General features: G+C 57.9%; 1 protein-coding gene across 1 annotated transcript in view; it reads right to left on the bottom strand.

Annotated features, from left to right (window-relative positions):
* RUNX3 (RUNX family transcription factor 3) overlaps nt 1-9968 on the bottom strand; it is a gene marked incomplete at its 5' end in the record, with an annotated part of 56844 nt that extends 46876 nt beyond the window's left edge. Inside the window, one exon of the mRNA XM_082494114.1 lies at nt 9911-9968. Within this exon, the coding sequence (XP_082350240.1) occupies nt 9911-9968 (58 nt within the window). The remainder of the gene's footprint in view (nt 1-9910) is intronic.
* Nucleotides 9969-15338: the final 5370 nt, after the last annotated feature.

The raw sequence follows: 15338 nt of genomic DNA, 5'->3' as shown, positions 1-15338 counted from the left end.
GGAAGCACGGGCTGCAGGCGAAGGCATTGGCGAGGCGAGCAAGACGACCGGGTTCAATCCGCAGCTCCGCCGCAGCCTTCCCCAAGGACCCCGAGAGGACGAGAGGAAATGGGTTCAGGTTATGGCAGGCGAGGCTGAGACTGGATATTAGGAAAAGTTTTTTCACCGAAAGGGTTATTTAAACACTGGAAGAGGCTGCCCGGGGAGGGGGTGGATTCGCCATCCCTGGAGGTGTTTAAAAAAAGGGTACATGTGGTACTTGGGGACGTGGTTTAGCAGTGGTTGTGTCAGGGGAGGGTAATGGTTGGACCTGATGATCTTCAAGGTCCCTTCCAACCTCAGCGACTCTATGATTCTATGAGCCCGGCCACACGTGGGGGCTCTCCGGCAAGGTTCCCCCATCTCCCACCCCTCGGCCACAGCAAACCCCTCACACCAGACCCCGTCATGCAACACGGATCCCAGTACCACGTGCGCATCCCACCTCCAGCACTGAGGACCCTCCGATTTCGAGGAGCCCCTGATTTCAACCAGCGGGATGAACTCAGCTCAGGACCAAGCTGCGCCGGCCCGGCTCCCAGCAGTGCCGAGGTCCCACCAGCGCCAGCTCCACCGCGAAACGCCTCCGCAATCCCCCCCCCAAACTCAACCTGTCCTACAACTGACCAAAAGTCCCCAAAACAACAAGAGAAAGCCAATGGAGATGGATTTCCGCAGCCCAAGAGCGGGTCAAGCCCCTGCTTGCAATCGCAGGGCTGCCACGCTTGGTGGGAAAGGAGTGCTACCAGGGAGCAGAAACGGGATATTTGGGGGAAAAAACCAAGCGAAGTGAAGCTCTGTGCCCACCTCGAGGCGCAAAAGCAAACGCGCGGCACTAACACGGAGGAAATTTGGGTCTGAAAGGCTTTGGTGCTTAAAGGTCCCTATTAGCGGCAGAGGGAGGGGAGGTTTAAAGCATGTTTGTGGGATCCGACGGGGCCGAGACACCGGTGGGTGTCCCACCGCCCTGCCGAGGGCCGAGGAGCCGGGGCTGGGACCGCTCCTCCCAGCCTGGCAGTTCTGCTGAGTTTTATGGGAAAAAAAAAAAAAAAAAAAAAAAAAAAGCAAAAAAAGCGGTGGGCTCGCTCATGCAGCGAGATTTTCCAAACCCACCCAGGGCTAATAAAAAAAGGTGTTTAATTACAGGGTTCAAGGTAATTGGGCACAAAAGTGGCCAGTAAAATGCAGCGTGGTTGCAAAGGAGCTGCAGAACGAGGGCGTAATTTTGGAACAGCACATCAGATTTATTCTTTACGTTCCCTGCCCGGCACTTTCTCTCTCCTAATGAGGGAAATCGGCACAGTCTGTCGCAAATCCCCGCGAAGCACTTTATTCCCGACTTCAAGTCGCTGAAATCACGGCACCGTGCTCTGTCCTTAAATTATCTCCATGCCTACGCTTCCAGTTTAAAGGGAAACGGCGCAGCCCGTGTCTGGCATTACATGCCTGCCAGGCTGTGAAGAAACAGCCTCCCCGGCTTTTCCACGCACCCTGCGGAGCCGCGGCCCCTCTCCCGGCTCCCGCATCTTCTTCCCGCTCGCTTGCACCCGCCGCTGCCGAGCGTGGCACGCGGGGAGCGGTATTCCTTTAAATATTTTGTAAGCGATTCAAAGAGGAATGGAAGTCGGCATTTTTAGCAGCAGTTTTTAGTATTTGTAATTGAGTGTAGCTTCCTCCCCAGCTTTTTGGCTTCCCGTTGGGAGAGAAATCGAGCTACAGCTGGGGATATTCCTGTAACAGCCCCGCCAGCGGCAGCGGCCGGACGGGAGGCGTGCGCGGGCTGCCTTGCTGGTTAGGAAACGTGCCGCTCCCGGGAATAGCCCACGTGCTCGCCCCGGAGATCACAAAGCCACCGCTCCAGTCGCTCGCTGAGGTTTTTTTCCTCCAAAAAAACCTCCCCTTCACTGCAAAGTCAATGTCAATGCACGAACCTCCAGCTGCTGTTTAAGCAGCCCCCATCTAACGGACGCACGGACCCCGGGGCTGTCGGCTCCGTTCGGCACGGCAGAAAACCTCTAACGAAGCCCCAGTCGAGGTTCATTAACATAACGAGCATCTGAGCGTCTTTTAACAACCAGCTCACCCCATCCCGAAATCACGGGCACCGGCGTACTCTCCCTCGGCGCGCAGAGAGTTTGCGACACCCTTTGTCTGTCTGTCTGTCCCCGTGCCAGACTGAGCCCTGGCCGGGGCCCAGGAGGCGCGGAGGGTGCGAGAAGCCGGGGCAGACTTCGGTCCAGGGTTGTGCCGCTAACATCATTCCTGCCATTTTGTTTTGATTTTTTTTAGAAGCTATTTTAACAAAAACCATGCCGCCCTGTGAAATCACATCCCATTTTAGCTGCCATAAACACACACACACACACACACACACAGAGCGACTGAAAAAACCCAATGCATCCCCAAAACCCTAAATCCCATCATTACCGGGAGAAAGGACCCTTGGAAGGCGCCTCCTCCCGGCCGGGTTCCCCGTGGCTTCCCCCCACCGACAGCTCGTGGTTACGAGGTGAAACCCCACCACGATGCCAAAAGCACCGGGGAAACCTCAGCGAGGGCGGTGGGTGCCCCAGACCCCGGCGGGTCGGGCTGGAGGGGACGCATTGCCGGTGCTGGCGGCGATTTGGGGCACCGCTAGCACATCCCTCGCCAACCGCTGCCCCGAATCGCGGTCACAAAGCTGGTGGCACCTTGGGGACATGAACCCCTTGTGGGACGCTCCTTGCCGGGGTGATGGGACCATCCAGGGTGGCGGGAGGTCCCGTCCCAGTCGTCACGGGGGGAGCTGCATCTCCCCAAGTGGAAATACAAATCCGGGAGGCCCTTACCCCTCCATCCAGGCTCCGGCCGTGCCGGAGGCAAAGGTCAGCTCTCTACAGGGCCCCGCTACACGACAGAGATTGTTGAAAAAAAAGCCCATTTTTTAGCGTCTCCCTTCCCAACTGAGGCCTTTTTTTTTTTTTTTCTAAAATCTATCCCTTCTCCTCCTATTTTGGTTGTTTTTATATTTTATTTTACAATAGCTTGAGTAATACGTTCCTCATGTTCCAAACGCACTCGCCGCTTCCAGTGGGAATGGAAAATCATTGTTTCTTTTTATTTTCCCTTTTCTTTTTCTTTTTAATATGTTTATGTTATGGAAAATACCCCCAGATTGCAGACGCGTCGGCTGTCCCACTTTCTTGAAAAAAAAAAAAAAAAAAAAGAAGAAGAAAAAAAATAAAATTAAAGCATTTTTAGAAAGGCAAGAGCCGAGGAGGAGGAGGATAATGCTGCGGTCAAAGGCTGTGCCTGGCACCCCGCAGACCGCTGTCGTGGCCGGCTTGGGTGTTGCTTTAGGCTGTCGGTGCGTCGCGGCGTCACGACGGTCCGTACAGCGCCTGGCGCGCTGGGGCCGCATCCTGCCCTCTCAGAAGCGGCCGAGGCGGGATGTGGGCGCCCTGTGGGGGAGGTGGGTGCCCCCTCTCCCCCATCCCCACGCGCCCTCCTCCGACAGAGGGGTGTCCAGGAGGGGGCTGCATCCCCGGGGGATGCTTCTGCGAAGAGCTTTGCCGTCCCCGCCGGCCGGGAAACCACATCCGCCGCCGGCATGGCGAGGCCAGGGTGGCAAAGGGAAGAGGCAGAAATGGGGAGAATTAGAGTGAAATTTTACTGGACAAGGCGGGGAGCAGCAGCAGGTCCGGAGGGTGGAGGAGGGTTTGTGTTTGCAACCAAAAAGGCTGAAGCATCCGCGGTTTCAGCCGGCACTAACACCAGGGATGCTCCCCGTGACCCAGCAAACGTCCGTAGCATCTATATAACCGGGGGGACCGAATCTGGTGCACCCCAACACCCCTAACACCACAGGGCACATCCCCACCCTGAAAAGAAGCTCCTCCTTCGCCTGCCCGCGCCCCCCACCTTCCCCTGCAGCACCGCGACTCCCCGTCCAGCAAGAGGGGCACCCTCGGTTGTGGAGCGGTGTCGGCAGGAGCCGGCTGGCGGCAGCGGGGGGGGGATGTCTCACCTCCCCCACGCTCATGGTGGGCTCCGCAGAGAGCCCACGGCATCGCTTTGGTTACAGCGGTGGCAGGGCAAGGGCAGGAACTGAAGGTAAAGGCCGTGGGATCTCTGGGATGAAAGGGACGGGAGTGCGGATTCAGCCCCAGCCTTCGCCCCCGCTCCGTCCCCGGCACGTCGGGGGTGCCGCCCCAGAGCCAAGGGAAACGAAAGTGCGATGGGACGTCCTGGGACAGAGCTCAGCCCTCTGGATCCACACCTAATGCACATCACCCCACAGCGACATCTTCCCCCCCCCACCGGGACATAACCAGGAGGAGAATCGGGTGCAGCGGCAGCCGGAGGGAGAGGGGAGGCGCATCCCCCGGGCTGAGCCCCTCTTGGTAGCCCCGGGGCCACTGGAGACCTCCGGGCAGGTTTTGCCAGGCTCTCCTCTCCCTTCCCTCGCTCAGCCGCGTTCGGGGTGTATTTACGGCGTGGCCCGTGGCTCGGGCTCGTCGCTTCGGATGGGAAGTCGCATTCTTGCTCCTAATGCCGACCATGTGTGGATCTGAGCCTGCAAACATACGGCTCATTCTTTGTTTCCCAAACCGTACGCGGCCAAAACAGTGGACCGCAAACACTGACGACATATCGGAGGAGATCAAGTCAAAGAAATCATCATGAATTAAAGTGCTCAGCAAAGGGGAACGCCACTGTCTCTCTACCCCTATTAGATCATAACAAGGTGATGAGAGACAATGGATTTATACTCGTTCCCACACACACACACACAAATATATTTAAAAAAAAAAAAAAAAAGAAAAAAGAAAAAAAAAAGACATGCCACCAGTCAGCAGGGTGCCCTTGGAAAAGGCAAAGCCACTGACAGTCAATCAGGAGCCGCTGAGCTCCGAGCGCAGAAGCCTTCCCCGGGAGGGGAGGAGGGATGGAGGCAAACCAGATTTCGTGGCCACGTGGTGCCGCGCACCAGAGCCCCGGCACGCGGGCTGGGGCGGCGCTGGGGCTCCCCGTGCCCCCCCCCCCCCGGGGAGCTGGAGGGGGGGAGCAGAGGGAGGGTTTGCACAGGGGCAGGGGGGCGCGGGGGCTCGGGGTGAGCCGGGACTGCAGGGGAGCTGCCGGGGGTGCAGCGCTCCCGGGCGTGCAAACCGCTGCGGGTACGGCAGTGCTCGTAGGTGTGCGAACGTTCATGGAGACTGCAATGCTCGTGGGCACGTGGACATCTCCGGGGATGTCCCTCCTCTCCCCAGCAATCAGGCTCTGCCGTGCTTCGCCCATCGGCAGACAGATAACGTGCCCGGCTGCGGGCAGGGATGGTCCCTGTGCCTCCCACCACCGGTGCCGGAGCACCGCAGACCCCGGTGCGATGTACCGTCGTCACGCTGGCAGGGAGCCGAGGTTGGAGGTTGCCCATATTAAAAAAAAAAAAAAAAAAAAAGAAAAAATTAAAAAAAAAAATCACCTTGGATGTTACAGGATGAGACAAAGCATCTGCCTTCAGGGAAACACAATGGCAAAGGTCGGTGACACCGTTAGAGGTGCGCGGTGTGACCCGGCGCCTGCCCGCCCTGCCTCCGCCGGAGGCATCGCCCAGAGCACGGCGTGGCAGGAGGAGGAGAAAACGACCCGAAGCACTGTCAGGGTTACAGTTTTCTGTGGTCAGGAAGAAACACAGAAATCCATTAAAAGGAAGTTTTCTGAGCGGGAATCCTGCGGTGGCCAGTTACGGGAAGGGCGGAAAAAGAAACCTGTGCTTGGGGTGAGCCGGGGCCGTCACCTCCGCTCCGGCAGGCGAGGAAAGCCGCCGGTGACATGGGGGTGCAGCACAGAGAGACACCATGCCGGGGCACCGCCGGAGCACCCGGACAGCTTCTCCGCACCGTGGGACACACCAGCTCCGGCGGCAGCCTCAGCCCACAGCCCCCAACGCAGCAATTGCGAAACTCTGACTAATCCACGCTGGCGGCAAACTGGGGAAAAGCACGGACTCAGCGACCTTCCAGAGAAGAAATAACGGCCGCCCGCCACACCAGGGCAGTTGGCATCACCCACTTTCAGAAGCCAAAGGCAACCGGCACCGCCTGTGCCACCGCAGGGTTTCCTCCTGCTCCTCCTCCAGCACCTACCGAGGCAGGGCTGGGACCAGGAGGAGTCAGTTTGTCCATCCGAGCACCGTGTTTTGGGGACGGGGTGGGTTCCCCGCGGGACCACGGCTCATTTCTTCCCCTTACGGGGTGGATGATGTTCTCAGGGGGATTTCGGACCCCCCTGGCAAAGCTGCCCTGGATGGGACCACAACCCCACTGCCTTCCCTGGGGGCAGAGCAGCTCCACAGGGACCCTCCAAGCCCCCGAGCTCCCCTCTTTAGGCAAAACCCCACCTGTTCGTTAGGCTAATGAGGCTGTGAAGGGCCAGCAGGGACCCTCAGGCTCCCTGCGGTCGCACGGACCACCCGATCCCTTTAGCAAAACGGAGAAGGTGGCGCAGAGACAGGAGGAAATTTGCTCCAATCAACCGGAGGCGAGGACCCGGAGAGCCCGGGAGAAGCGGCAAAGCAGGGACCAAACCCCAGGATGAGTCCCAGGCCCCTTAGAGCAGCGCTGAGCACCGCATCACGGCCAAACAGGGCGGAGAGTGGGCCCACATTCGTGCAGTTGCAAAACAAACGGTAAAATGCCCTCCTTGGACGCCAGGCCCGAGGCGGTGGGGCGAGGGCAGCCGCCCAAGAGGACACCGCCGTGATGGAGAAAGAGGCCAAAAAAAAAAAAAAAAAAAAAAAAAGGCGATATAACACCGTTTCGTTTTCACTGGGGGGAGGATGGGTGGACAGCGACGGTTGACGAGCTGTTCCTGCGTGGTTGTAGATTTACAAAAACCAAGGGAAAAATGGCAAACAAACATCAGCAGTCCGAGCTAGGAAGAGCTGAACAAGGCCATCACGAACACCCCGAGCAGAGGAGCCAGCCCGTGCCACCAGTAAGCCTTCGCAGGGCTCCCCCCGAGGCAAAACAACCCCCAACCCTCAGGCGAAAGGGCTGAGAGCATCCGAGCCACCGGCACCTTGCTCCTCCCTCGGTGTCCCCACGGAGCATCGCACCCCGCGGCCATCCCTGCAGGTTTCCGCTCAAGGCGCAGCGGTGGCTGATGAGAAACCGGTCCCTGTGGCTGAGGCGTCCCCGTCCCGATAGCCATCGGTAACAAAGAACTGACTCACGGATGTGACATTTGTGGTTTGATGACTTACAGGCCACCGGCTGCCACCAGGACGGCGGCTCCGGAGGCGCCAGGAGGACACAGGCAGAGCCAGGAGCTGAGCCGTGAGGTGCTCGGGTGGAGCAGAAAAAGACGCGTATTTTTCTTTTTCCTTGCAGAAAAAAAAAAAAAAGGGACAGAAAAGTGTTTTGCAGCATTGCAGAGGAGTGCGGCCGCGGCTCGGTCGGGTCCCACGTGCTGCGCTGGGAGCCGGGGCTGGGACCCATGGTGGGGTTCGGCCGGTGGGAGCTGCAGGGAAGAGTCCCCCCAGTTCAGCCCAGTTTGTCTTACAACTTCTGGCTGGTCTCCAGGAGAAGCGAGGAGACGCAAAGGCAGCCCCCAGGGCCAAGCCGGCGCTGGCCACCAAAAATGGGGTTTATATCCCCAAAACCATCGGCTGGAGGCAAATTTATTTCAGTCCCCACCAGATAATTTACTGGGTTGTGAATCCGGCGCCTGCGAGCGGGGATTGGTGCCGCTCTCCCACGTGGGGCTCCTTCGCCCGCCCCATTGGAAAGGCAAAAAATCTCTTTTCTATATTAAAAAAAAAAAAAAAAAAAAGGCATTTCCAGACTAACTAGTGAATACCTTCGGGATTTTTCGTTTCATTCCTTAAATATTTGCGCAAACAAACACCCATTTTCATGGATGTGCCCAGAAAAGCAAACAAAAACTATGAATGCGGTCGAATCCCCCAAAGCCATGAGGAATTTAAATGAATGTTCATGAATGTTTTGCAGCACTCACCCAAATCTAGCCGGGCAGGAGAAGACACAAGACACAGTGAGCTCCTTAAAGAAAACAAGGATTTCTTGTCCTAATACTAACCAAATGTTTCACCATTTGGCCATTTTCCATCCTTGGTGCAATCATTTAATTCTCCCCCATTTAATAAAAAATTATGTCTGAAACAAAGATGTTTATTGCTTTTATGAGTTCCTATTTGTATGGAAATTGCATACAAGACGTGATATTTCTGTTTCTCGCTCTCTTTTTATTTTTAAATGAGCAAGCCCAGTTAAACCCCGGCATTTCTTCATCTGGCTTGCGGAGGGAGAAGTATAGATTAAAAAGAACCATGCAAATGTTTTTTATAAACTTCTCTTATTTCCTTGCCATGGGACTGCCTTTAATTAGCTGCACGGAGTACAAAGGACACATTTATAATGCCACCATCTCCCGAGCGGAGGGCGTCGAGATGAACGTGGCTATTTTGCCTATTCTCCCTGTGCTCCGGCACGGCGTACCCACGACGGGGCCGGGGAAGCCAGTGCGAATTCAGCCCCCATCCCTACCTGCATCCCCATCCCCATTTCCATCCCTGCCCCCTTCTGCTGCCTCTCCAGCAGCCTCTGCTCAGAAGATGACTGGAAGCCCAAGGAGATGTGGTGGCGGCGGCGCAGGTTGACACCACCGATCCGCCTCAAAAGGACACGTAACCTTTTGCCTTCGCGAAAATAGGCCAAAATCTGGTCGGCAGTGACGCGTTTCTGGATGACCTGCTGCATTTCGCTCGCTGGGTAGGGATTTGTAATCACCCTCCCCTGACCTGCCGGGGCTCAGTGCGACGCGCCGAGCCACCGCTCAGGACCTGGGCCCTGGAGACCATGACCAGCTCAAGCTTTTCCTCCTGAATCACGGTGACAAACAGGGGAAGGGCAAAAGCAAGAGGCTGCAGAGCTCTGCCCGAGGCGTTAGCAAGGCCCCGGCGTCTCCCCAAAAAGATCCGGGCACACGCTGGGGAGCCACGGTCCCGGCAGCTCCAGCCCGGTTCATCCCCGGCAGCAGAGGAGTCGCGACGAGAAGATGGCGGTTGTGAAATGAAGGTGGGTTCAATTTTGGGGACACTCGAGCCTGCTGGGAGCTGGGACCGAGCGGAGGAGGAATTTGGGGAGGAGCCATCCCCTCTCGCGGGCGGTTTGGCCATCCCAAGGCGGCCGGGAGGGACGAGAGCGTCGTGTCCCGGGGTGTGCGGAGGGGCCGGGAGGAGCGGGGTGAGCAAATGCATCACCCAACGGAGTTATAGATTTAGCAAAGCGCTATACGCAGTCACCGCGGGTTTTCACATTTAGACTATCGCACCTCTGGTTTTTATGGTTGGGATTGATGATCTTAAAGGTCCCTTCCAACCCCAACAATTCTATGATTCTATATAAAATTATAAGCTCGAACGCAGCCCTCATCTCCCGCAGCCCTCCTCCCCGTGCAAACTGGTTTCTCTTTAGAAGAAATTTCCATTTCTGCAGATTTTTGCTCCCCCCGCACAGCACCTCGAGCTGCACCCGCCCAGCGCCCGGCTAACGGCGCGGACAAACGCATCCCACCGACCCCAGCGCCGCTCAGCCCCGACCCTTTCCCAGCGCTGCAACCAAAATATACGGCCAAAATAAATGGCAGCAAACCACCCACCAAACCCAAACCCCCGCAGCAGCCAGGAGCATCGCAGAAAAACCCCGGCGGGCAGCGGCAAGGAGCGAGGTGCCAGCAAAGCCGCATCGGAACCCACTGCCACTTTGCTTCCTTGCAAAAAAAAAAAAAAAAAAATTAATAAATGAAATAAATACAAAACCTGACGCTGTTTCCTGCCACCAAGGAACAAAAGAGCCGGGGCTGTACTCACCGCGCAGGAAAGCGGAGGAGTAGGTGGCGAAGGAGTCGAAGATGCTGTTGGAAGCCATCCCCCTCGTCCTGTATCCCGGCTCTGCTGGAGGAGGAGGAGGAGGGATGGGAGAGGCAGCAGCGAGGGGGAGGAAGAGGAAAACCCCGCCGGTAGCCCAGGTAGCCCCGGCTGGCTGGTGGTTCTGTGGTCGGCACGGCAGAGCCGCCGGCTCGGCATCCGCTGGGTGGGAGAGCGGCGTCACCTGATCCGTGGCGTCAACGGGCCGGCGATATCGCTGCGGCGTCGGGGTGCTGGGGTTGGGTTGTTGGGTTTTTTTTTTTTCTCCCCCCCTCCCCCCTATATTTTTTTTACTAATAACTTCATGGTTTGTAGTTGGTGGTTCATGGGAGGCTCACTCGGACTCGCCGCTGAGTGACAGACGGGAGCGGAGGAGACATTGCTCTTTAATTAATTATATTGTTGCCTTAGAAGAGACGAAGAAGAGAGCCCATAGATTCCTAATTGGGTGATTGAAGTAATAACCCATTTACATGCCGTGGTTTTCTCCTTTTAACTGCCTTTTCTCCCACATTCACCACTTGTCTGTATCCTAATTTTGAGCTGTACACGGCTTTCCGACTCCCAGCTGGGTACGGGGACTGCGTGCCGAGACTGTTTCCATATGTGTAGATGGGTGGTTCTTCTTCACAGGGATTTTATGTGAATTAGTATTAAGCAAAAATATGAAGCACATGCAGCAGAATAAACAGCGCCAGTTGCGAAGGGGGGACCGGGGAAGGTGGAGAGGGCTGGCGAGGAGGAGGAGGAGGAGGAGGAGGAAGGCGGCGGTGGGGACAGCTGACATCCTGCTTTGCCCAAATAACAGCAGATAATTTTTGTAGATTTTTTTTTTTTTTTAAATTAACAAAGTGAATACAGGCACGGGAAGTTTGCAGGAGCACCTAAAGATGCCGTTTCTGCTGGACCACAGACAGACCAGCACCCAAGGGGTGCCCACGCCTGGAGCAGGAGCCGCCGTCAGACACTGCCTCGCCTGGGGCTGATGGGTTTTCTCATAGAAAATTGCCATTATCACCCTCCGAGATGAATTTTCCCTAAATGGGAAGAAACGTCGAGTTGAAACATGAGATGGTATTTGTCCTTTCCTTTTCTCTCCTCATAAGAAAAAGCAAAGGCAGCTCTCTGATGGAGTAAAACATATGCAACCTAAGCCTGAGTGACCGAAATCCGCAGGCAAATAGGACCCAAGGCAGAAGACGCTGGCTATGAGGGCACACAAGTACGATTTCAAAGGATTTGGAGAGTTTGGTGTTCATCACGCCTTGCTGCTCACCCCGGTCATTCTCCACTGAGTTTTTCAGCCGTTGGATGTTCACGGTCGGACGTATCCGGATGTTATCAGCTGAGAAGTTACAGATTCCTGCAGCATTATTAGAGGTTCAGGAATTAGGAAAAAAAGAAAAAAGAAGAAAAAAAAAAAAAAAAGAGAGAGAGAGAGGAAAAAGAGCTGCTCATATTTACTGCAGCTGAAAACTGCTTGTTTGCTGCTTTTTAGCAAAGCGGAGCGGGGGGGGGGGGAGGGGGGAAAGTGGTTTCAGAGCGGTGAAAGGGGCAGAGGTTGCGCTAACGCCGGCACAAAAGGAAAGGGAAAAGCCACCCAGCCTGGAAAACACCCGCTGCTGCACAGAGCGGGTCTGTGGCGCTGAACAGCATCGCCTTGTCTCGCCTGCCGGGCACCCACCGCAGCCGCAGCTCCGGCCCCGCGACGGGGGGCTACGGGCAGCGAAGCCCTTTCTACCGGAGCGGTGGCATCACTCCCCGCCAGCTCCCCAGCACCGGGGGGGACACGGTCCCCCGGCCCCCGCCGTGGCCCCGAGGGGAGCGGGGTGGCTCAGCCCAGCGGCATCCCGCTTGCCAGCCCCGTCTGCCTCAGCCTTACAAACCTCTTGGCTCGCACGTGCCTCCGCTTGGGCAATATTCAGAATTTTTAGGCTATTTTTGGGGGGGAGGGGGAGGGTTGCAGCTCCTTCCCTGCAGAAGGGCAGTGGGAGTCTCAGCCCCCACCTGCCTTGGGTTCCGCGGGGGCTGAAGGGGAGAAAAATTGGGATGAAGAAGAGGAGGAAGAGGAGGGGAAGGTGTTTTTAAGGTATCTTCCCACTCCCCACATCGTTAGGTACCAGATGGGAGCTCTGATTCAGCTGTGCTGATTTACACACTGACCAAACACCTTTCAGCAGCACTAATGGCTCGGGACGGGGTTTTTCTTCTCCATCACCCTCCCACCACCCCCTCTTCCCTAAATTGAGGCTGTACCACCCAGGGAGATAGTCCTGAGCCCCTTCGGCACAGCCAGGGCTTCTGGTCCTGGTCATCCTCAGGTGATCCGCAGAATCAACCTTTGTCAGAAAATTTCTCCTCCTGTCGCTTCAAATCATGGGTTTTTTTTTTTTTTCCCTCATGTGGGGCTTTAAATCAAAATTATCTCAATTGCTTCTGCGTTACGGGGCTCCAACCTGTGGGGTATTCCGTACGGAGTCCTGGCACGGTACCTGCGTGGCACTGGGAGATTAACAACCAGCGCAGGCAACGCACTTAATTACACACATTTATTTGCATCTGGGTGAGAGCCACGGACATCCCCAACAATTCAGAGTTCACCGGTATTCGCGGAGATCCGAAATTCCTCCCCAAAGCCCCACAAGGCCGCTGAGCGATTTGAGGACCAAACCCACGTTAAATTCCTGCCCTTTTACATCCCTTTACAAAAATGGGTCCTTTTTCGTTAGCGGTGCCACCGCAGGAGCTGCAAAATAGAGCCGGGATGAGGTGAAACACCCACCCTGTAGAAAGAAAAAGGGAATATAAACTGACCGAGGGAGTTTCTGGGATTAAAGCCGCTGTTCCCTTTGTACTTGCAAAGCGTGGCTCGGGAATGGGAATGGTTTAAATATAACTGATTATCAGCTCTCATGCAATTAATCCACCTCTGGGATGGTCCCCCCGTTCAGAGCCCAGCGCACAGCTCTCTCCCGCAGCCGCGGTGGGGGGTTGGCTCTCGGGTGGGTTTAATCCCTGCGTGTCCGGGGAGAGCTCCGTGCCGGCCGGAGGCAAGCGGGCACATCGCAGCGGATGGCTATTTCCCGCTAATAATAAAACTGACAGAAGAAAAAAAAAATATCAGCCACCCCAGCCCCAAACCTTCCCCCTTGCTCTCACCACCCCGCATCTTCGTGGCCATCTCAAACCCCCCACCCCCCAAAAAAAAAAGCCGCCGAGCCTTAATGCTGCCCCTGCAAATGCTGTCCCGGGTTGGAGCCAGCCCGGCTGCAGCGGCACGCTCCCAACCGCGGCGCGGGGATGGCAGCAGCGCCTGCGCCCTCGCCGCCCGCCAGCCGCACACCCACCCAGCCCGTTCTGGTTTAGCCAACCATGGGTTCCCCCCCCAGCCCCAGCTTCTGAGAAAGCCGTGACGGTCCCCGCGGCGAGCGGGTGGCTGTACGTGCCGGTGGCGCCGTGGGTTGGCGCGGCAGAGGGGCTTCGTGGCTCAGCCCCTTCCTTCGCCGCGCAGCCGAAACCGCAGTGGGACGCAGCCGTCCGTCTCCCCCCATGCCACCAGTTCACAGACTGGTGGGGGCTGGAAGGGCCCCCCGGAGCTCCCCCAGTGCCACCCCCCGCCAGAGCGGGGGCACCTCCAGCAGTGGCACAGGACACCTCCAGGCGGGTTTGGGATGGCTCCAGAGGGGGAGACTCCCCCCCTCTCTGGGCAGCTGTGCCAGTGCTCTGCCGCCCGCACAGGAGAGACGTCCCTCCTCGGGGTGAGATGGGACTGCCCATGGTCACGTTTGTGCCCGTTCCCTCCTGTCCTGTCACTGGGCACCACTGAACACAGACTGTCCCCACCCCCCGGCACCCGCCCTTTGGGGACTGATAAGCGTTGATGAGATCCCCCTCAGCCTTCTCTTCTCCAGACTGAACAGAAAAAGTTCTTGCCTCCGGGAATGGGGTGGCCAAACTCAGCTCCTGAGGGTGCAGGCAGTGGGTCCGGCAGTGCCACACACACACCCCCCCACCCCCCCTCCCCACGCAGCCCGGGCGCCGGCACCCCCCCACCGGGGAAATGCGAGAATTAAGGGCTTTAGCACCCGCAGGTCTGCTCCGTGCGCGGTGCTTCCCGAACAGCGTCACCGTGTGCAAGGCGGGATGGGGCTTTCCCTTCGGAGATGGGAAACTGAGGCACGGGGCGATGGGGACCAAAATATGCGTCCGTTTGGGGAGATGACCAAAAGTGGGGAAGTCCTGCCCTTAACAGCGCACGGCCCGGCACGGCTGCCATGCGCCGCATCATTTCGGCACGTGGCATTTTAGCCAACCCAGCCGCCAGCATCTCGCCCAGCCAGCCCAAAACAGAAGGGTCGCTCGTGACCCTCTCCAACAGCCCGGGCTGACGGCGGTGCCCAGCTGAGCCCGGCCGGGGCAGGACACGCTTGCCAGAGCCATGAGGCCACCACGGCGCATCCCTGCTCCACCGCCAATCCCGGCACCCAGCCCCGCGCTGGCCCTGCCCGGAGCCATGGGAAAGGAGGCATGTGATCGGCTCCACAAAAACTATCCTGACCCGGGAACAACCCGTGGTTGTGTCTGAGCTTCACCCCAGCCCTTCCTCACCGGCGCCAGGGCGCTGCGGGAATGCCCACGGCCGGTGCTCAGCAGCCGGTCGCACGGAGCCGCGGGCACGTGTGTGCGGCGAGCGGCACAATGCCGGCGTTGTAACCCCGACGCCGGCGGACCGATGCCTCCTGACCCCGGAGCAGGGACGGGCCACGGGATCTCTCCCGTGTCAGCTGCCTTGTTGTCCCTACGGACCATCCCAGGGGGTGTGAGGGAAAGCACCCGAGCCTGGGAGCTGCGGACACCGCTGCGGTGGTCCAGGGCCGCGGTGCCGAGCTGCTGGTGGTGCTGGAGGCAGGGAGCGGTTGAAGCCGGTGCTGTGGAACCGACGGTCCGGCGGAGCTGCCGACCAGTGCCGGCAAGAGCAGCCGGGGGGAACTGGCAGAGGGATGCTGCGGTGGGATTGTCCGCAGAGGTGACCACAGCCCTGGGATGAGGCGGGAAAAAAAAGAGAAAAATGAATAAAGCGGATCGAGGAGGAGATCAAGTGTTTGAGGCAACTCGGTGGTGCCGTTGGGTGCAGACGCGGCGCCTGAGGGGACATCTCCAGCGCCCAGAGGGGCTTTGGGGACAGAGGTGTCGGCAGGCTGAGAGGGACGGGAGAGGCTGGCCGTGCCCCTTCCCGCTCCCGTGGGACCCCGAGGCTGCCAGGGAGGGGGTGCAATGCCAGCCGGACCCGCGGGACGATGAGCAGCTCCTTGGAGCGGTTCGCAACCCCCATCGGCACCGTGCACCAGCTGAGCCGTTGGCGACCCTCTGC

The sequence above is a fragment of the Vanellus vanellus genome (genome assembly GCF_965231255.1).
Source record: "Vanellus vanellus genome assembly, chromosome: 22".
NCBI classification, from domain to species: domain Eukaryota; kingdom Metazoa; phylum Chordata; class Aves; order Charadriiformes; family Charadriidae; genus Vanellus; species Vanellus vanellus.
Note: the sequence above shows the minus strand (reverse complement) of the source record. Positions and strands in the feature narration are given on the sequence as shown.